At 43.1% G+C, this 20,762-nt stretch overlaps 1 protein-coding gene across 2 annotated transcripts in view; it reads right to left on the bottom strand.

The window, feature by feature from the left end:
- The window catches only part of vps13b (vacuolar protein sorting 13 homolog B), a 354,297-nt gene that overhangs the window by 1,534 nt on the left and 332,001 nt on the right, over nucleotides 1-20,762 (bottom strand). For both annotated transcript variants that reach the window (XM_078171989.1, XM_078171988.1), the window contains 17 exons: nucleotides 19,925-20,095; nucleotides 15,866-16,073; nucleotides 14,246-14,434; nucleotides 13,743-13,889; nucleotides 12,060-12,346; nucleotides 11,288-11,415; nucleotides 10,964-11,160; nucleotides 10,047-10,165; nucleotides 8,983-9,433; nucleotides 8,614-8,778; nucleotides 8,057-8,285; nucleotides 5,763-5,939; nucleotides 5,334-5,504; nucleotides 4,270-4,446; nucleotides 2,180-2,282; nucleotides 434-602; nucleotides 228-308 (listed from right to left, as the gene is read on the bottom strand). In XM_078171989.1, the coding sequence (XP_078028115.1) occupies nucleotides 228-308; nucleotides 434-602; nucleotides 2,180-2,282; nucleotides 4,270-4,446; nucleotides 5,334-5,504; nucleotides 5,763-5,939; nucleotides 8,057-8,285; nucleotides 8,614-8,778; nucleotides 8,983-9,433; nucleotides 10,047-10,165; nucleotides 10,964-11,160; nucleotides 11,288-11,415; nucleotides 12,060-12,346; nucleotides 13,743-13,889; nucleotides 14,246-14,434; nucleotides 15,866-16,073; nucleotides 19,925-20,095 (3,169 nt within the window). The remainder of the gene's footprint in view (nucleotides 1-227; nucleotides 309-433; nucleotides 603-2,179; nucleotides 2,283-4,269; nucleotides 4,447-5,333; nucleotides 5,505-5,762; nucleotides 5,940-8,056; nucleotides 8,286-8,613; nucleotides 8,779-8,982; nucleotides 9,434-10,046; nucleotides 10,166-10,963; nucleotides 11,161-11,287; nucleotides 11,416-12,059; nucleotides 12,347-13,742; nucleotides 13,890-14,245; nucleotides 14,435-15,865; nucleotides 16,074-19,924; nucleotides 20,096-20,762) is intronic.

Below are 20,762 nucleotides of genomic sequence, written 5' to 3'. Positions count from 1 at the left end.
TAGTCACCTGAACTTGTGTCAAGTGATTACTCAATCAGTATTAGACTGTCACCACACACAGTGACCGACAGTTCAGCCACGTTGAGCTTGCTTTCCTGGAGTTATTATTATTTCCTGGAGTTTTAACAATGAATTGGCAGCCTGTGTAAGCTGTGTTCTTTGATTTCATTGTTGTTTTCCACCATGCAATCTCTCTGCAGCTCCATTACTTTCAGCTTGAGACTCACCTCTGTGTCGCTGGCTACTGTCTGCTGCTGTAAGGTGAGGATGAGCTGGCCCTGCTGTCCTGGCTCCTGCTGACACTCCACCTGCAGAGGACAGGAGGTTTAACATTCACCTCACAGTAACACAGCTGATGAAAGGTTTATTTGACTCTGACAAGAGCTGTTGTTCAGTCTCAACACTTTTTTCTTTTCCTACTACTGTCAGTTACCTCTGTGATGGGGAAGGCCTGCTGCTGGGTGTCCTCACTGAGGCTGACCACAAACAGCACCTCAGAGGTAAGGAGCAGACAGCCAGCATGCTCCTGACCTGACCCACTCACAATAGTCACCTCCAGGGCCATGTGGAGCTCTGGCCGCCCCAGAGACTGGAGCATCTTCCTGTGGTCAGAGCAGGGAGGGATAGACATTAAAGGCAAATTCTGATTGGTTATCATTAAGCAACAGGAAATTAAAACTTCACATAGGGTCAGATCTTAAAAGTAAAGGCTTTATAGTTCCATGCTTAATCAACACATAGTATAGAGAGCCGTCGCGTTAACATGACTGATATTGATGGCGTGCATGGATTATATGTGTACGTACACACACATGATGGCAGGCCTTCTAACTTCAGATATACACTCCCTATAAACACAAGACCACACAAGGTGCCCGACTAACCTCAACACACACAAACAAGCGACCATACGTGTCTCCATACATCCTGTAATTTACATTCTACATGTTCTCTGTGTGGTTCCTATTACACACATGTTGGATCGGGGCATGCGTGTGCAGGAACTGAAGTCCTCAGTCATGTTCCTCTGACAGTGTGTTTACTTTGGAAGGCAGGTGTTCAAAATTGCAGAGCAGATGTTGAAGCAGCCACAGTAGGGACAGTTTGGTTCTGTTCAGTGTTACTCTGCTCAAACAGTCTGACCCCTCAAGTGTCTGGGCTACCTGTAGTAGTAAAAATAATTGATGGATGCCTGATGGAAAGCAGTTTGACTGCAAAGCAGCGTGAATAAAACCACAGGAGAGCATTATCTCAGCATTCATGTATTTCTGTCTTTTTTTTTTTCATCTTCCTCTAACATTAGCACAACATACTGCTAACCCCTCGGGTGATGACAAGTAAAGTGGAATGTCCTAAAGAAATATTGTATCTAAAATTTGGCCTTTTTCCTCATGGCAGTTGACGGTCGACACAGACTGCTATTAGAAGTAAATGTTTGATAGCTATGGAAACCAAACTAAATTGCGGAAAATTCATTATGAAATGCCATAAATGCTTTTTTTTTTTCAACAGCTCCTGATAACCTTCTGGAGACAGAGGCCTCTTATAAATTTTTATGATAATGTTAAGTGCTCCACTGAGAGAGCATACTGGAATATTTGAAACACTCATATCTGACGCAGTGCTGTCGATACCACTGCCATTTTTTTTTAAATTTTTTTTTTTTTTTTACAACGCAGGACCTAAAGGTAACCTTCTGCTTGGCAAAACATGCGACCTTTGTAAGCCTTGTCTCTCCCAAACTCCAAACCAGTCCAGCACACAAAGGAAGGTGTTCCTCCATCTGATGGTACTGGGAAACATCTCTGGATAGACTCATAGTTAAACAACAAGAGCAATTTCTAGCTGGCGGCTTTGGCAGAGTGCTTATAAAAACCTTTTAACATGGCTCGATGAGAACAAGGGAGGGCAGGCTGGCTACCATGTGTGGGATCAAGGTCAAACATTTTTCCAGAGTCTTTTTTTTGTAAAGTAGGTAATGAACTCTCCAAGGTTTTTTTTTAAACAAGACAGCAAAATGATGAGAAGTAAGGGGGAGGAAAAAGAACAGCAGATCCTGGAGAGACTCCAAGAAAAGCAAAGGCGAGAACACATGTCCCACTTCTAACGGATAGCTGGACAGAAGTAAAGGAGGAGCCTGCAGGAAGCATGAAAGGCTCTGTATGGCCAAGGGTCATACCAGACATATTTCAGGTGGCTGTTTGGGGCCTGAGCAGATTTCTCCTCTGTAGGCAGGTACAGTTGTTTAGGAAGCTGCCACAGTCCTGCTCCATGAAGGATCCCTGTTAGAGGAGACACAAACATAGGGACAGTCAGCATCAGCGTAACTGTGAGCAAAGTTTTGTCCTGGGTGGATTATTTATGTGCATCTTCATGAAATGTGCATTATATCAACAAGGTAGACTGCTGCCATTCTCAGTTAAATCTTACTACAAAGCTGAGAAAATGGACATTTGATAGAAAAAGACAATATGTGTTAGTGGAGTCGTGTGCATTATTAAAGTCATTCAATGCAGGCTATTTTTTGTAGACATGCTCGGCAGCAAAAGTCAAAGTAAAAGCTGGTCTGGCACCTGGCTGCTACCTTTTTATAAAGCCCCGACCTCACTTGTGTGTTGTGGGGGTACACGCCCATAAACGCCCATAAACGCCCATAAACGTCCATAAACGTCCCAAACGCAGAAAATAAAAAACCAACACAGACAGAGGGCAGAGTCTCTGCAGAAAAATACACTGACCAACACTTCTAGTGGGTCGTAAGTGATGATTGAGAGGGATTCCTTCTGTCTATACATTGTTTTTAGGATAATCCTGCATAGTACATCTTAGCTCTGCGTGTACATGTCAGTGTGAGTTCATAACCCATGTGCGTGTGGTCAGTTTCCCTTCATCCCACTCTAGCTGTCAGCAGAGCACTAGCAGCGAGCCAGTGAAGTCATCAAGTAGTTAAAAGCGAGCCATAAAGAACACAGCAAGATCCATTAATGATGTCACTGCAGTGGTACTCTGCAACGCTGCTCAGCTCTGAGTGGGTGTTTGCAAGTATCTGTGTGTGTGTGTGTGTGTGTGTGTGTTCCATAAGACAGGAGTGTGACACAGTTAGGACACACAATTGATCGGCATTTATTACCGACAGAGTGTTTTTCTGTGTGTGTTGTCTGTGTGTCATGCAGCGTCCCACTGTGTGCACTCAAGAGCATCCATGTGGATCCACATGTGTAATCCTAAGCTTGTGTGTGTGTTTGTGTTCTGCTGAGCTCAGAGGGTCAGGTGGATCAGAGCCTGGGGAGTCATCACTCTTAGGCAGAGCTCTTGGCCTCGTTGGTAGTTTATGTGCTGTAGCTAAGACCTGTTAGCGCCAACACACCCCACCCCCTGACCCACTCCTCACACCCCCCACCCCTATCTTCTACCCCCAGTAAAACACAAACTAACTCCAAAGACTTTAACTGCCTGTATATACAAGTGTTTGTGCGTGTGTGTGTGTGTGCCAGAGGGTCTTTCAGCAGTTCTCTCTTAGGCCCTGCACTACTGAAGGTCTGACCTAATAAACACTGTTGCTGGCTGGAGCCAAGGGGACAGAAGTAGAGAAATTGCCCATCCACTGAGGGATTTATGATTTTCCTGACACACAAACCTTTAAAATATGGGGGTGTTTATTGGAATATTGTCGCCTAAGGCTCCTTGGAAAGTTGTACATAAGACGTATTTGTTGAGTTGTGTTAAATAAATTTGAGATCTTGCTGCATGACCAAATCTCTCTTCACACTTCAGTGATAATGTGCTTGTGTGTTAAGAACGTTAAAAGTTTGCATGTCTACGGGACATATTTTTTTTCATCCTTTTACAAATGTTATTTTAATTACTTTAGGTTAAATAACAAAAACATTTCAAACACATATTCAGCGCTTTATATTTCCCCATAAAATGATGCAGCTTGTTGCCAGACATGACAACATAAAAACGCTTTTAATGGTCCTAGAAGTCAGTTGATAGTTGATATCCAAAATGGGTTAGTCATGTCTGCTGTTCACAGCAAGAATTATGCTCTAATTATGCTTGAATTTTTTAGTGTTTTGTGTTTGTGGGCCATGTGTTTGTGGAGGCCATTATAATAAACAAAACTCATCAAGCTTTCACGACCATCTCTTCATTCACTTAAATTGTTTTCATTAACACAAACAACCAAAAAACCCTGTGAGGCAGTTTCTGAAACAGAAAAAATAAATTAATTCAACATGCTGTTATCTTTGACCATCCTGAACTCACCGTATCCAGTCTGGGACACCAGTTCAGCTGCTCCTCCGATGGGCTTGGTGAAAACCCCCACAATGCCTTTCCCCACTCCAGAGATGACCCCTTTGGCCTTGCTACCAGCTGAGCTCTGCATCTCCCAGTTCCTCTGGAAGTTCTGCATGGGCTGGTCCACGATGCCTGCTATTGCTCCTGAAAGGACAAGGACAAAGTTGTTGGTCATTATTATTGTGATACGTTCAATAAATACTAAATAACAGACTTACAATTAGAAAATACAACATGCAAACAGCATTCAAGACATCTTTTGCGCACAAAAAGATGGGCAAACCTTCTGGGTGATTTCATTTTTGCAGGACATGGGGGGGTTAGAGTCTAAAGTGTCATAAATTCAGATATGCTTCTGCCCCACAGAAAATATCTGAGCCTCCATCGTATGTATGACACAGATGTTGTGATCTACAGTGCATCTCAGGAATTATAATCCACTGTAACCCAGAGAGATGCGAGCAGCTGTTTGGTTTCAATGACGATATACTTTGTGTGTCCACAGACTTGAGTTTTACTGCCCTCTGGGTGTTTACTGAGTCCCTGCTGCGCTGTCTCCACTGCTCTGTCTCATAGCTCTCTGTAATTGTGCACACCACAGTGTGTGAACCTAATGCCAGTGGACAGCAGATGAAATGTGTGTGGGCAGAACATGTTTCCATACATATCGAGTGACCCGATGAAATACTAATATATAACCCTTCATGTTTTCCAAATATCTGGATAACTTTCTACCTTGTAACTGGGAACAAAACTGTATTTATGTCATTTGTGCCATTTCTCATCTAAAACCACTTATTTTGTGTTACTAAGAAGATGACTAATAGTGAAAAGAAAAGTGAGTTGCACGACCGGGATCAGAGTTGGACAATTTAGTTGATACTTAGAGGGGTGATGACAAACATGACAAAAATATTACTGCAATGTGCTGCTTTATTTCTGATTAGGAATGTTGCAAAACCCTCAAATGTAAAAAAATAGTGATTACATGAGATGCATTTAACTGCATGTGTGTGTGCATCCCCACATACCTAACAAGCTAATGCCGAGTCGTGACAGCCCCTGCCTCAGTCCGTCCCCGAGGCTCTCTGGTAGCTGGCGTCTCCACTCCTCCTGCCTGGTGTAGTGCTCTTCATCCAGAGACAAGCGGTCCATGTTCCTGGCCAGACTCGTCGCTAAGTTGGTGATGGACGTCAGCGTGCCTGAACATACATGTGACATGATCAAATTCAATGTTCAGAGTTTGAAGTGAGTTTGTCAGCCATCTCTAGATGTTGCTCTGGTAACCACTGCATGATAACAACCTAAATAGAAAGTGTTTATCAGATAATGTGTGTGCTTTCTCTGTCTGAGGGAATATTACTTATTAGTAGTAGTCCAGAAATACAAACATGAGTGTGCACACAGATCAACATTATCTGCTGTGAAATTAACAAAAACCTAATGAACATCTCTGTTACCTTTTGAGATATGCTTGACGAAGGAGGTGGTTCCTCTGGACACCCCGCTGACAAAGGCTCCAGGTCCACGTGTCAGACCCTCATATGGCAGCCGAAAGAAGTCGGACACGCCGTTCCCGATGCTCCGCACCAGGCTGGCAGGACTGCCCAAGATCTCCAAAGATCCCACCACCCAACCTGAGAAAGAGCAACAACCACAGCACAGGATATTTGTCGAATAGTACTTGTAAAATGGACTGTACTTGTTTAGTGCTTTTCTAGTCTGCATGTCTGTACTGCATGTTACACTCACCCATTCACACACACAGTTACACATTGGTGGCCAAGGCTACCAGACATGGTGCCACCTGCTACTCAATAACCATTCACACACACTCACACAACGATGGAACATCCATTAGGAGCAATTTGGGGTTCATTATCTTGCCCAGGTGGACTGGAGGAGCCAAGGATCAAACTGCCAGTCTTCAGATTAGTGGATGACTCGCTCTACCTCTGAGCCACAGCTGCCTCCACTTGTTATATTAACATAATTTAACATGCACTTCTTTTCTTTTTAATGAAGTTCTTAGGACATAGTTGCCATCCAGCCTTCTTTGTTTTCTCTTTCAGTTTAGATTTATAACAAACACTTGGCTTGGAAGCAGATATTTAAATGAATCAGTTACTTACACTATTATTTTTGGAGGTGGCCACATTTGGGTTATTACACACAATTTACACAAGTTCCATACTGTAAAATCCCACAGTAAAATAGGTTTTGTACTCAACAGAAATACATCTTGAACACGTGCTCTGAGGAGGCACATTCCTCGTAGAAGCCCCTTGAGAAAACTTGCACGATCCTCTGCTTACCAAAAGCAGTTTAGAGTGGGAGGCTCTTCCACTCTAAACATTTTGAACATTTTACAGAATAACTTACAAAATGTTTTTACATCATGATTATATGTTCAGCATTGCGTTCATTCGATCAAATTTCTTTTCTCAACAATACAAAGATTCACAAAAGCATTCACACATACACATATGCACACAGACACACACACTCCTGCATGAAATCATACATGTGCCACAGTAAGATTTACAGCCTCCTACTATCTCACCTCATCTCTCTCATTCAACCATACAGTCCCCTTCAGATGGCACGGCTCATTGATATTTATGCACTGACAATTGCATCTCAAAAATCAAATAGCAATTTCTCAAGACACAGACCCCGCTCTGCTCTTATTCTCTGTCAATTTGCATTTGAGTGATGGACTCTAATGGTAGGAAACCAACTCCAGTGGGGCCTAGTGGTCGTTTCTGCTTCACATGGTCTCCCAGTTGTGGTTTTGGTAAAGCATAAAGTCCTGACGGGAGCTGATGTTTACAGGGCTGAGTCATGCTTTTACACACATGCATATACTGGTGTGTGTATGCTTTTTAATATCCATATTCCCATAACTCCTTGTATGTGTATGTGCATGGATTTACGCCTTTGGGTGTGTGTGTGCTCATAATACTGTACATCCTAGTACTAATCAGCCCCAGAATGCAATGCTTCCCGGCGCCCCTCACTCCATGACGACTCAGGAAGAGGAGAACGCAGTGAGGTGATGTGTTGAAATACGAGCAGAAATAAGTGCTCTAACGAGAGACAGCGGGAAGGAAGTGTTCGTCCAGAACGGTGATTTCTGATGTGGAAATGACTGGCTTAAACCAGAACATGTGTGGAGGCTTTGACTAGACAGGAGGACAATGCAGGAGAGAGGTACGGAGCCTTTATAGGGCCTGATAAGTCAGACTCTGCCGTCCACAGATTATTCATAACGTACCGCCTGCACACCATGAGTCATCAGTCAAAGCTCATGGTAAAACAGTAAATTATGACAATGGGAGAATCTAAATCTTTTTCGAGCCTGCAGTGATTCAGACTTTGCTTCCTGGAGCTCTACAGTTTCACTGCACTTTCTGACACAAAGCAATGGGAGCCCCTGGGTGCAATCATTTCGAAGCTCAACTAGACTTAGAGAGAATAAATTGTGGGATTTCTCACTTGAGCACACATCCTGTTATTCTTCTGTCCATATTTGCCTAAACCGAGTGCATAGGATTTGAGCGTGAGCCTATCTAAGACAGACCGTAAACTTGTGTCCCTGCAGTGTGAAAAGACATCAGTCTAGTGTCCACATATGAAACACATGCTGGCTTTAGGGACCACTTGCTGTATGGCATGATTGATGTGGCAGCAGGTAAATATGAGGCCTTTAATAAAAAAAGAAGTTATGCAAGTTCCTCCATTCACTACCTACCAGCTCTGAAGAGGGCACCAGCAGCATAGTGCATGGCCAGAGCATGGACGAGCTGCCTGGCCGTGGTGCACAGTGGCCCTCTCTCAAACAGGGAGAATGAGAGGGGTGTGTGGTCTGAAGCGATGTACAACTTTAGGGAGGCATGGATGCTGACCAACAGGTTGACTGGCTGGATGGTCAGCCTCTGCAGCCGCACAGGGTAGACCAACGCCTGCACTGACTGAAGCACCTGGTGGAAATGTACTAGTTTTAGTATTGACATAAGACAGTAACGATTACAACATCTTGAGATACACAGAGCATACACAAGTTGCTTTACTGGACTAGGTAATAATGGCTGAATTATTATTTATAATTTGCATCCTGCTGCAAAAATAAGCAGACTTCCTTCGAAGGCATGCTGATAACCATAATAAAGTTGGATGCTGCTTCCTGAGTGTCTGGCCTGAGCTGAATGCACCACTGTGCTAATAACGTAATGAAAATGCAGTGACTGAAACAGAAAACATTCAGCCTTGTCAGTGCCTGAATAAAACATTATGGACTGCATGGTGCACCTGTTCAGGCAGGATGGGGGCTGATCCAGACTCTCTCCTCCTCTGGGTCTCTGCTGTGGCTGAGGACATGGCACTGTCAGGGATGTAGGTGTTGAACAACGTCTTAATGTAGTAAACAAAGGTGTCTTCGAGGTAAACTCTGGCAGGTTGGAGCTGGAAGGTGATCTGGGGAAAAACACAAAAAGCTGACTGTTGATTCATGATTATGGTGAAGGGAATAAACAGACTTGTACATACTGGTTACCATATGATGTCTAAAGAATTTAGGCTTTTTTGACATAGGTCATCCTTGAAAAAGAGACCTGATCTCATGCACCCTCTACTGTGTCAAAGAAAGTGGAAATACAAAGACAGAAGAATGAATCCAACCTCCTCCATAGTGCATCTGTCTCCAGCCAGAGTCATCCTCAGCTGCAGGAAACAAGAGCGTTTGAACTCCTCCAGGGCTTCAGGGGACTCAGTGGGGTTGGCATCACTGCTCCACTGACCCGCAGGCTCAGCTCCTCCTCGCTGATCCTGGCACAGCAGCACGGGGAAGTGGAAACTTGCTCGGTTATACAGCTGGTTGTCTACTTGCAGGCTGGAGCAATAGACCTCGATCAAAGAGGCGTCAGGCATCAGAGCAGAGATGGGTGCTGCGTCCCTGCCAGGGTCAACTGCCAGCTCTGGGGGCAGGGAGGTGGGTACTGGAGCCAAGCTGACGAGCAGCTTGGTCAGCGTGAGTCTGAGCAGCTCCACCGATCCAGAGGGATTGGTGATGTCATCACTCAACACCACACTGGCTTCACTGAGGAGGACTCTACAGGACAGCTTAGAGGACCTGAAACAGAACAGGAGTTATTAATGTGGAAGTATTGTATAGTTAAATAATTAAGGAAATGTATGAATGTATGAAAACATCTCCGTCACAGACATATTAACCAAAGCCTTAAGTAGGTGTGTTATGACTCAGATGATTTGTGGAGGATAAAAAGAGACTAAACTCGTGTGCTGTTGATGTTTCATGAACTTCCTGCCACCAGGACAAAGATCACTGTCTGACGTAATTTGTTTACATTTACCTAATATGTGATGATATTAATTTCCTGTTTTGCCCAAATGGAAAACCAGCTATGCGTTGATGTAATGGAATAAAGCTGTAATACCATGTTCTACTGTACTAATTTCACTCATGACAACACAAGGGAGTTTTATTGCCCTCCTGTGGTGCAAATGATGCCTGTTTCTTCATGTTTGGAGTCTTCTAACAATTGCTGCATGAAAACATTGCTGTTAACAATGACCATAAAGCCATCTGAAGTGAACACAATAACAGGACCACGGGGAGATACCTTGAGGTTAGGAAGAACAACATGCATTGATGATTTTTTATGGCTCAAATATGTAGGGAACATAAAACAACTACAATAAAACCACTGCCTAGGCACACATACCTGCTGTGCTGGTTGATCACAGCATCCACGCTGCCCTCTGGTGCCAGACACAGAACCAGGGTGCCTTTCTCATACACCACGTCTATGTAGAGGCAGCCAAAACCTGGCAGGAACACCACCTGGGCAAGAATAAAACACAGATCTGTGGTGTGATAGATCAATGCACTTGGATACGCTCTATTGATAGAAGGTTTTGCTCATTTCCACTCTAAATAAACTTTCATGAGGTAACTTTACCCATTCCCAGATTCATAGCTAAACTCAGTGTTGTTTACACTGTTCTTTGTTTGTGTTTCAGAGCATACATGTGTCTGACTTTAACCTCCACCACTCCAGGTTCAGAGTGATCAGCCCCTCACGTGACGAAAGGAAGTACATCCCTGCTGAACGCCTCGCTGAGCAGTCATAACAAGTCTGACCTCTAACCTCTCACCCCTACCACAGAAGTCAGACCCAGACCTCACAGTAACCAGAGATACACAGCCTCAACCTCAACCCCAACCTGCAGCCAACTAGACACAACACCAAACATTACACTGCTCCTTACCTTCTCAGTAACCCCACACTACTACACTGACCAAAGGAGGGGGGGGGGGGCATCAACTATAAGCCTGCAAATGGGCTATTCTATTCTTTGTTTTGCTGCTAAAGCATGGCAAAGGCTGGCTCCACCTAACTGCCAATTACATTATCAGTGTGAGCTGATAATGTTCTTAAATGTACATCAGTAAAAATCCAAAAAGTAAGATCTCATAACAAGCACATTATGAGTGCAAGATGAGATTCTCCAAATTTGAGAAGAGGGATGATGTAAAAAATTGTATTCCTACACCACATTATTAAAATCAAAAAATAAATATATTGTTTAGTGTTGAGAGGTGGGACATCCCCTCACATCCTCCACATGAAGCTTTTACCTGAGTGCCGGGGGAGTTGATATCTATGGGGTCAGTCCAGTCGGTGGTGCTGTGGTCTGAAGTGTTTTTCAACAGCAGTGAGGGTAGCATATCTTTCTGCCTGCACTCAGGGAAACTGGAAAAGTGGTGGTAGAGCTCATGGTGCAGGGAGCAATTAGCAGGCAGAGGACGGCAGTAAACCTCAGTCCTTGGAGTTTCTATTTGAAGATACAAGGACATAGTACAAAAATTAGTAGTAAAACAGTATAATAGTAGTAGCGATACAACGGAGCAAGGGAAGGAGATGAGGTGAGAGGAGAGATAGTCAGCCATTCTCTTTCCTACCTTTGGTAGTTTCCTTTAGCAGCAGTGGGATAGGACACTTGTTGTGGATCAGCATCCGAGGACAGGGGTCCTCATTCAAGATGATGTATGTCACCCCAAGGTGTTCCTGATATGTTAGTACTATGCCTCTGCAAAAAACAAATAAAAACAAGCTCATAAATAAACTGTCCACAGACAGCTTATATCCCAGCCCCTTCTAATCACACACAGATAAGAGATCACACACCCACCAACATGTCAAACGTCACATTACTGCTATGTCCATTTGCAAATCTCTGAGGTGCATCCATGGGCAGAGCCCTAACTGAAGCCAGATGCTGACACACTGTCACCCTGTGTGTGTGTCCATATTTGTGTTTTTATTTATGTATGTGTGTTTGACTGTGCGCTACATTAACATGCAGTAAATGAGAGCCAAGCTGGCCAGAACACAACATGTCTCTGTGAAGGAAAATAAGATATGCTCATTGGCCCATGTGCTGTACATAGCTTGTGTTTTTAGTAATTGAAGATGAAATAGCTTTACTAGGGCTACAATTAATAAAAGAAAGACATCAGATAAGCTGAGAGGGACCAATTGTACAAGACACACAGAGAGACCTACAGTGGAAATGTTGAGGGCATTTATGCTTTTGCTTCATCAGCAATGTTTAACAAGCTGTGACCAGCTACAGTACCTCCCAGCTATATGTCCTGTGCCAGCTGGGGTTCGGTACCCTGCTCTAAATGGACTGTCACAGCCAGCAAACCACAAATGCTCTGCTTCACCCACCTACTGCTAAGGCCACCCCCAGAGTCCGGTTCCTCAGGAACTGACAAACTCTGCCTGGGGAAGTCTGGTCGGATGGGAGCGGGGAGGCTCCATGCAGCAGATCCAAGTCCAGCATCATGCCTGGGAAATAAGCTGAACAGCATGTGCTTGAGCGGCAGAGGGAACTCCACTGTTCCCTGGACACTGGTTTGGAGGAGGTCCCAGCATGGCACAGAGCAGGGCTTGGCTGGGGATGATTCATCAGAGGGAGGCAGGGTGAACGGTGCTGTCTCTGGTATCTCACAGGCCTGAGGAGAGGACATGATATAAACATAATGAAAAGAGGAGAGGAGATAATAGGAGAGGAAAAGAAATGAGAAGAGAAAGGAAATAGAAAGGACGAGAGAAGAGGAAAAGAAAAAGGAGAGGAAGAGAAAAATAACGAAAAGGGGGGGAAGAGAGGAGCAGAGAGGAAAGAAAAAGGACGAGATGGAAAATAAAGGGAAATAAGCAGATGAGGAAGGAAACACAAAAGAAAAAAAGATGGAACAGAAGAGACAAAAAAGAATGGAGGTGAGACATGCAAATGAGAACAAAGGAGGGGAAGTGGAAAAACGTTGCATCAGAAAAGGATATGAGATGGGACACAAAGAAAAGAAAGAGAGAGCAAAGAAGATGCAAGTGATTACAACAAAAGATACATGGTAAAACCACATTGTTATTGTACTCTCTTCTCTCTCCCACTAAGCTTAGTGCTAAATTGGTAGCAGAGAAGCCCTGCTGTGCTGATTTAGCAGCCAGTGAACAGCGAGTAGTCGAAGACTACAGGGATTAGGCACTAAGCATGATGAATAGACCAACTAGAAAGGCATTCCTAGCCTTGTTTGTGGTCTGTGTTATTGTTAAGCCCATCGCCCGCTATTTAGTTTTTTTAAGCTCTCTCTTTTTTTTTTAAAGGTTTTTCAGTCAATTAGTGGCAACTGGCAAGCCCTGCCATCCTTCTTTAAGAGGATCTGAAGGCTCGTTAAATGACATCACTACATTGTTGCTCTCTTTGGGGACAAGCAGCAGATGAAAGCGAGAAGGGAAACCTGCATCCAATTCTGGGTGTTTGTCTAATGTCCCAATGAAGTGCCATTGCCACATGGTGGAAGCGGTGGAGGGGGAGAGGGGAAGCAACATGATCTGATGGAAAACGGCAATGTGTATGTGTGGAAGTGCTGGGGTGTATGTGTGTGAGTAATGTGTATAGGGAATATACTGTATGTGTGAAGTTACATACATACATGAAAACACACACACGCAGGCCTTATGGTTATGAGGTAGCAGTAAAGAACCGAAGCTGTGGGCCCAGAATTCACAGTATCTCACAGTGTTTTAGAGAGCTGGAGTGAACACTTAAGCTGGTTGGGACTTAGATACTGGGCAGGTGCTGTGATGGAGGAAATAGTAGCCTAGTATAGTCTCAAATTTCTAGCATGTTCTAGCACTATGCCAGCAAAAGCACTTGTTTAACTGTTTAAATAAAGGCGAGAAAAAGCACTTACGGAAAGATTCTATATTTGTGCATTTCATATTTTACCATAAACAAAAATTACCTAGAGTTAAAATGACACATAATTAAGTTCATTAAACCCTATGTACTCCTGTGAAACTCACTTTGAGACCCACTGCTGATGTTTACTTAGCATTTCTGCACATTACCTGGTCATCAGTTCCCAGTGCGTGGTCCGTCAGCAGAGGCCTGTACTGAATTGTGTAAGGAGTGTTGTTGACAAGAATTGTTCTGTCTTCTATCCGCAGGATCTGGATGCCATGTCTCACCACAGATGACACGCAGAACTGACACAGCTACAGAGAAAACAACAGACACTGAATTGTCAGCTATAAATGATAGAAAAAAACAATTTTATTAGTTGAGAAATCTGGATATCAGCCTGCTGTGGTGAGACACAGAACTAATTTGGTCGTTGCCGTAATTAAATGCACATTCAAATATGTTAAAAGAAAAAAGCGATCACTGAAATACTGTTTGCTCAGAGGTTATCAGAATACTATGTTATACTGAGTTGTTCTGCACAACATTTTCATCATGCCCACAGTGACTTTAATGTAAAATTCAGTGACTTTCAAAATTCTATGAGATTTAATGAGCAGTGGCGACTGCATGTTATTGAAGCTTTGAGTTTGATCATTGTTTCTCTCACTTTCTGTCTGCCAGGGAAGGCTCCCAGGGTGATGTCGGCCTCTACATATCCCTCCTCATCCAGGGTGACCACCTCTGAGCCTGATCCCTCCTTCCATCGAGGAGAAGTCAGGTCATGGACCAGTTTGAGTGCTGTAGATTTGTGGACGGTGTTAGTGTGGGCCCAGTAGATACCAATCTGGAATGCTTCCTGGATGGTGTGGAACAAGAGGGTGTAGAGGGGGGGAGTGAGGGAACAATGAGAGATCAGATAGAGAATCAGGAACAAAAATGAATCAGAGGTCAAATCATTGTCACGTCAAACAAAATTTACCATTAAAATTGACTGTATTTGATTGCATTTTGGAAACGGCCACATTCTAGGGTCAACTGTGGCTTCATTACCAAAAACTCAGCACAATGTTCCTGACAGTGTCCTTGTTCTCTGTATTGCCTTTCAAATAGTGCTGGAACTGAGGAGTCTATAACTGTTGGCTTTGTTAGGAGAACATAATTTAAGTGCCCCACAGATGCTTCATTGACACCCTGATTGTTCATCTGGCTCTGCTGCTAGCAGCATCTTGAAACTTGCCGATCAAACACCAACCCTCTCCCATAAACCAATCAAATCTTCCCTTCACTTGTCATGCCATGATAAACAGCAACGTTCAATGGAAACAATGCTTTATTTGTTTCCATTTCACAAGCTATTACACATTTACAACTTTTTATTTTGTTTCTTTGTGCTGAACCATATCGGCACTTGTTCTTTGATACACTGCCTTCCTGCTTAGCACTGGGTTAGTGGCAGAGAAATCTGTGTACGTGTGTTATGTTCCACAGGGGGAAAAACCATCTGCAGACCTCTTCTTCTGATCTCAGAAGCCAGTGAGAAGACATCGCTGCAGTGTACAATGACAGATTTTGGCTGCAGATATTGTTGTAATGACGCTTTAGTGAACGATTTTGTGCTTATTAGTCAAGATGAGGGAAGAGCTGGTTTCGTAATAAAGGCTATCAAGCCACGAAAAGACCGACTTCCAGGTGTTGATGAAAAGACAAATTATATCTACAGTGTATCAGGAAGATCACTCTAGATCATACAGTGACATAATTTGGGAAAGTATACAGAATCAGAATTATTTTTTTTACTGGCAAAGTACTTTTGCCAACACTAAACTTTTGACCTGATGGGAAACATTCATGCGATATGACTCATTTGATGTAGCAGAGTAAATGGTAAGAAAGTATTATATAAAACATGTAAGTCTTAAAATAAGGAACAGACTTTTACACATGAAGATCAGTTTCCTTGTCATGAGGATTACGACTCAGCCTGGAAAATAGTTTTATTTTATCTTCTGTGGCTGTGGAGGGAGATTTTTAAAGTCTGAGAAAATAACCCTGATGACATCATTATCTCGATTTGGGCTTGAAGACAACAAGTTTTTGACAGAAAGCCTATGCTAGAACCTAAAGACATGGGTTTTGGAAGATGAGGGCATTTACATGGCAGGGGACGTTTAAGGAAAGGTAAGTTTGGGACTAAAAGTCAGGATATCTTGGCCTCTGCAGCAGCATTTTGATCGTTCTTTTATAATCTGTATCTTGCAGGATACATAAACTATAGTTGGCACCTTACCTTAAAGTTGGGTGGTACAATGACCTTGCCGGCTGGTATCTGCAGTACGATGGTCTCCCCCTCAAAAAGCCAGAGGTCCCATTGGGAGTGGTTGGCCAGCAGGGCCCAGGGCAACAACTCTACCAGCAGAGTGTTGAGACCGGACTTCCAGCAGGATAACTTAACCTGCATGGGACTGTCCCACTGGGCAATGGGCTCCAGCACTGACCTGTGGGGAGATCACACGCTTTTATAGAAATCATCCAACAGCATCAAAGTATAGGAGTTAGATACTAATAGAGTAACTCATTGACAAAAATACAGTAAACATAAATACGGACACTGATTCAATTAATACAGGAACATAAAGGTAAAGTAAAAACGATGCATACGTTTATGCACAAGTAAACCTTTTGGGAATTAAACATGGATTCTGGCAGTTGTTGATGCCTTGCACAACACTTTTCTCTCCACTGGGCGAGACAAGACTACAGACAAGCAGGCAGACATGCTGAACACATTTCTACTGTTCTGTGCTTGTTTTCTCATATAGGCTACTGCAGAAAAGCGCGCAGACACATAGCTATAATGACAAAAACAGACAGACACACAGCTACCTGTAATGTAGTATTGATAAACACCCATTATTTTCAGCTTGATAATAAAACTAATTTATGCTCAGTTAGTAAGATTAAGGATATACTTTGTCTTGTCTTCTCATGTAATTCAGTTCTAGACATGTTTTACACAGTACCAGATATAAAGCAGCATGCAGCCTTAACCAGGCAGTGAAACGTGTCGTATATAAACAAACAATTTTTATACTGTTACTATGCAGACCATTAACACACTGACAGTCAGTCAGGCTAAACAAAAACGTGGAAAGGAAAGGTTTGCAGACACGCTATGCAATACAAACAGATACAGAGAACAGTTGACAAGGCATCTGGGAACACACATGGGCATGTGGAGACGCAGACAAACAGACAGAAACACATAACCATTTTTCCACTGATCCACTGACACAGCAGTCATTTCACGGTAATCATGGTCTTGTGAGCCCTAAACAGCACAGTGCCAGAGGAGAGCCAAACAAACAGTTCTCTCAGACTTACTCTGAAGTTCAAAGCCATCAAAGGCGACCTGCTCTTCCCTCTCCCTCAAGGCCGCCTTGACTCCGCTTAACCTACCAACCTGCCATCTCAAACTTGTCACACACCCAAAGACTCCCTGCTGTAAAATGGGACTAAAAGAAAAGCACTGACGATAGCTTTTCTTTCACATTTACTGCTGTTTGTGTGTGTGTGTGTAGTTAATAGGAAACTGACCTCAAGGCTGAGGGCAGCAAAGTGCAGGACTCATAAATCACATTACAGAGCTCACAAAAAGGTAATTGAGAGAAATCTGCTCCGCAGCTTCTGTTAAAATCTGCCAACTCTGGAGCTGAGGGTTTTAGAAGTGTGAATTTTGAGAAGCACACTGCTCTGAACCCACACACTCACAGCCTGCAGTGAGAGCTTACCCCAACCCCAACCACTACAAGATGTTTGTTTAATGATTGTGGAGGTGCCTCTCTGCCATTAAAATCCAACAGAGAAAGAAAAATAACTTTTACCACTTTCAACTTCCTCTGCCCCTTTAAGACACAATATTTACACACTCCCTGCCAGGGAGTTCAGTTGGTTTGGTTTCTCCACTGTACCAGGGAGACTAAACCCTCTTTCCAAACACCACTGTTATCAACATTAAGAAAAAAATATACAAGTTAAACTGTGGCTTTCACTTGCTGTCCAAGTTTTGAGTGTGTTTAGAGATAACAATCAATGCTATTAATCCTGTGATGACACTTTTATTCTCCTTTTCTTTTACCAATTTCCCCTCATGCTCTTGGAAATAAAGTGGCAGACTTCTGTTTTTCAGACAGATTGCCACTTCTATGATCAGAAATGTGCTTTGTCCTTGAGCTTTGTTCGTGAAGGGATGGATAGCAGGGAGGAAAGAGGCCTGACTGACAGAGAAACCCGACACCAAACCGCCAGATAGCAGAACTCCACTGAGACACGGTGTGTGTGACATCTAAAGGTGAGCGATGTATATGGTGGTGTGCGTATGTAACACGGTGTTTTGAGTGTGTGTACTTGTGCTGGGCAACAATCTGTGTGCGTGTTTGAGTATGTATAGAGAGCAGAGAAACCAGGGCAACCACAGGCAGACATATGGCCCACATGTCCAGCAGATCTGCTGGGACTCTTTGTAACTCGGAGCCTGTGGGAGAGCATGTGGCTACATCTTTTTTCCGCTGCTATCAAGATGTGATTGCTTTGTGACAAAAGATGATTCCCAGAGTGACATTTGTGGACACATTCATATGTGTGTGCTGCCTGATTGTATATGTACCCTCATGCACGAGGCCACATATACACACACATGCACACATCTATAGAGTACACACACTGTAGGCTCTGCAAAGCTGTGCCAAGTTTTAACTGGATGCAAGGCCCTGTGACTGGTGTGAGAAAGTGGGACTGTGACAGAGTGACAGCCTAAATCTCTGGTCTGCGGGGACGGCAGTGGGATCCCTGCTAACTTCTGATGCATGGCTCTGCATTGTCTTTGCAGTTAACTGTTTTATTATGTGAACAAAGAGTCAGCAATAAAGAGAAGCCTCGCTCATTAAAGAGCTCGCTTGCACAACTTTGTGCTTTGAGGAGGGATGCTGTATGAAGTCTACTATTAGAAAAAAAACACTCTGGTGGGTCTCAGAAATGTGTGTTATGAAATCTAACAGTAAGATTTAATGCTTGCCGCCGAAGTTCTATAATAAAGATGAAAAGAATTACACATGTTGACTGGTTACAAAGGATCATAAGGTGTCATCATATGAGGGGGATGACGGCTTGTGCACTCATGCTTGTTTTTAGTGTGAATCTGGCTCACAATTTGCATCATGTATCACTATTGCTCTATCCTGCCTTGCTTCACCTTGTTTATCCTACCCAGGTGCTTGGAAGTGTCGACAGGCTCCTCAAGATTTTTTTAAAAAAGACAATCAATACTAATCTTTCAAGTAAAAGCATAAAACTGCATTTCTCACAAATGCAAAGCACTCAACAGGCAACAAATGAATGCCTACCATACACCAGGAGACTTTGAAAATACCTTTAAAGATTAAAGTCTGACACCCTCTCACATCTAAAGATGATGTGAGTTTTTAGTCACACTATAAGATTTTGACAAGTCTGGGGATCTTCAGGGTCACAATATGCAAGATTATAACTTCCTTAAAGATTCCTTTTGAGCTTACTTCCCATTCTGTTCCTGATGGAAAAATATTACGCCAAACTCCCTTGAAGAAATACGACATATTAACAATTCCTTACGTGTCTGCTGAAACACATAACTCTAGAAACACAAGATAAAAGGCGTCATCTGTCAACAGTATTCTTGTCAGTTTGGCATCAATATCTTCCATAAAGATAAACTGTTTTTGTGTACAAACTGGCCCCGTTGGTAAGCTGTGCTATGTCAGTGGGAGCAGACTGTGGGAATGAGAGGCAAACATTTTCAAAAATGAAGATTTCTCAATAAAAGTTAGTGTCAGTTGGTAGATCAATTCATGCCAAATTAAGCACCGACTCTTGTTTATTCCACAACTCCACCAGTTTCTCCTCCTTTTTCTACAGAACAAGAGAACTGAGACTTGCTCATGTTCTTGTGCCCCCCTGGAGTCCCTTTCATGTTTACTGTCTACCCAGTTTGCTGCTTCTTGTTTGGTGCTGGAGGAAGCACAGCTGTTGGTTGTTGACAATGTTCACGTCACTGAACTTCAGTATTTGCATGAGCCAAGACTAAAACCTAAAATAATATTAAACGTGTGATTTGGTCATCAAGAAGAGAAAAAGACTGGCTTAAGACGGCTCAGACTGAGATTTGTGACCACCTCACACCAAATGATCAAGACCATGGGAACACACCCCAACTGAGGTAAAACCCTCATGATTTTATTCCTACACTGGAAATTTGTGACCGTGAAATCACTTGAAAAGTTGTTTGGTCTAAGGCCAGCACAACGTCGTGTACCTGTCAGTATCATTGGTGACATAGGGCCATGGTGACCCAGTGGATGTCTTCGGACCATAGAAGTCAGCCAGGATGTGTTCCAGATTGTCCTCGTTTCCATTCTTGTTCACGATCTGCTTGATTAGGCTGGAGGAGATTGGTACAGCACAGTGGGATGGATCTTCATCCTCCCTGAAAGACAGAGCAGAAATCATTTTAGAATTCTCTAACAAGACAAACATGAGTGTGATGCATGTATTTATATGTGTATGTGGGAAAATGTAACCAATTTCCATTTGAAACAGATACCTCGCAGTTCTCAGTGATTCTCAAACATGTGCTATCTTTAGCCAACACTCCGCAGGTCCTCCTGCCAAACAGGCACTGTACCAGCTGATTTTACTTATCTTGATTATCTCCTCCTCTGTGGCGGATGGTCTGATAACTGATTGCTTGAAATGAAAACCTACATACTCCTAGGGTCATAAAGGCACATGGCTGTGAACCAATGCTGTATATTTTGTTAGCAAATCTGGCTTGGAAGCATGTTTACTTATCCCATGCCAGAAACAATTCAAACATACTTTTTTATTCCACTATAGAACAAGACATCTCCTGACAGCAGCTGACTATTCTCATTGTTCTGTTCAGACCAATTAAAGTGACCTCCAGCTAAACTCAGCTTTTACCCTGAAAACTCAAAGAGGGTTGAATCTGCCTTTTGTTTTGGCTTTTTCTCCCTGACATGAAGTCTTGCCTTACAAACACTAATTCACAAAGATCATAGAAAAAGCTAAACAGCAGTAAATAATCCTATTGGATACCTCAGCCCCAGACACTGGTCAATTATGGATTTGCA

The sequence above is a fragment of the Epinephelus lanceolatus genome, chromosome 10 (genome assembly GCF_041903045.1).
Source record: "Epinephelus lanceolatus isolate andai-2023 chromosome 10, ASM4190304v1, whole genome shotgun sequence".
In the NCBI taxonomy this organism is placed as follows: Eukaryota; Metazoa; Chordata; class Actinopteri; order Perciformes; family Serranidae; genus Epinephelus; species Epinephelus lanceolatus.
This window is presented reverse-complemented; position numbering and strand designations above follow the sequence as displayed.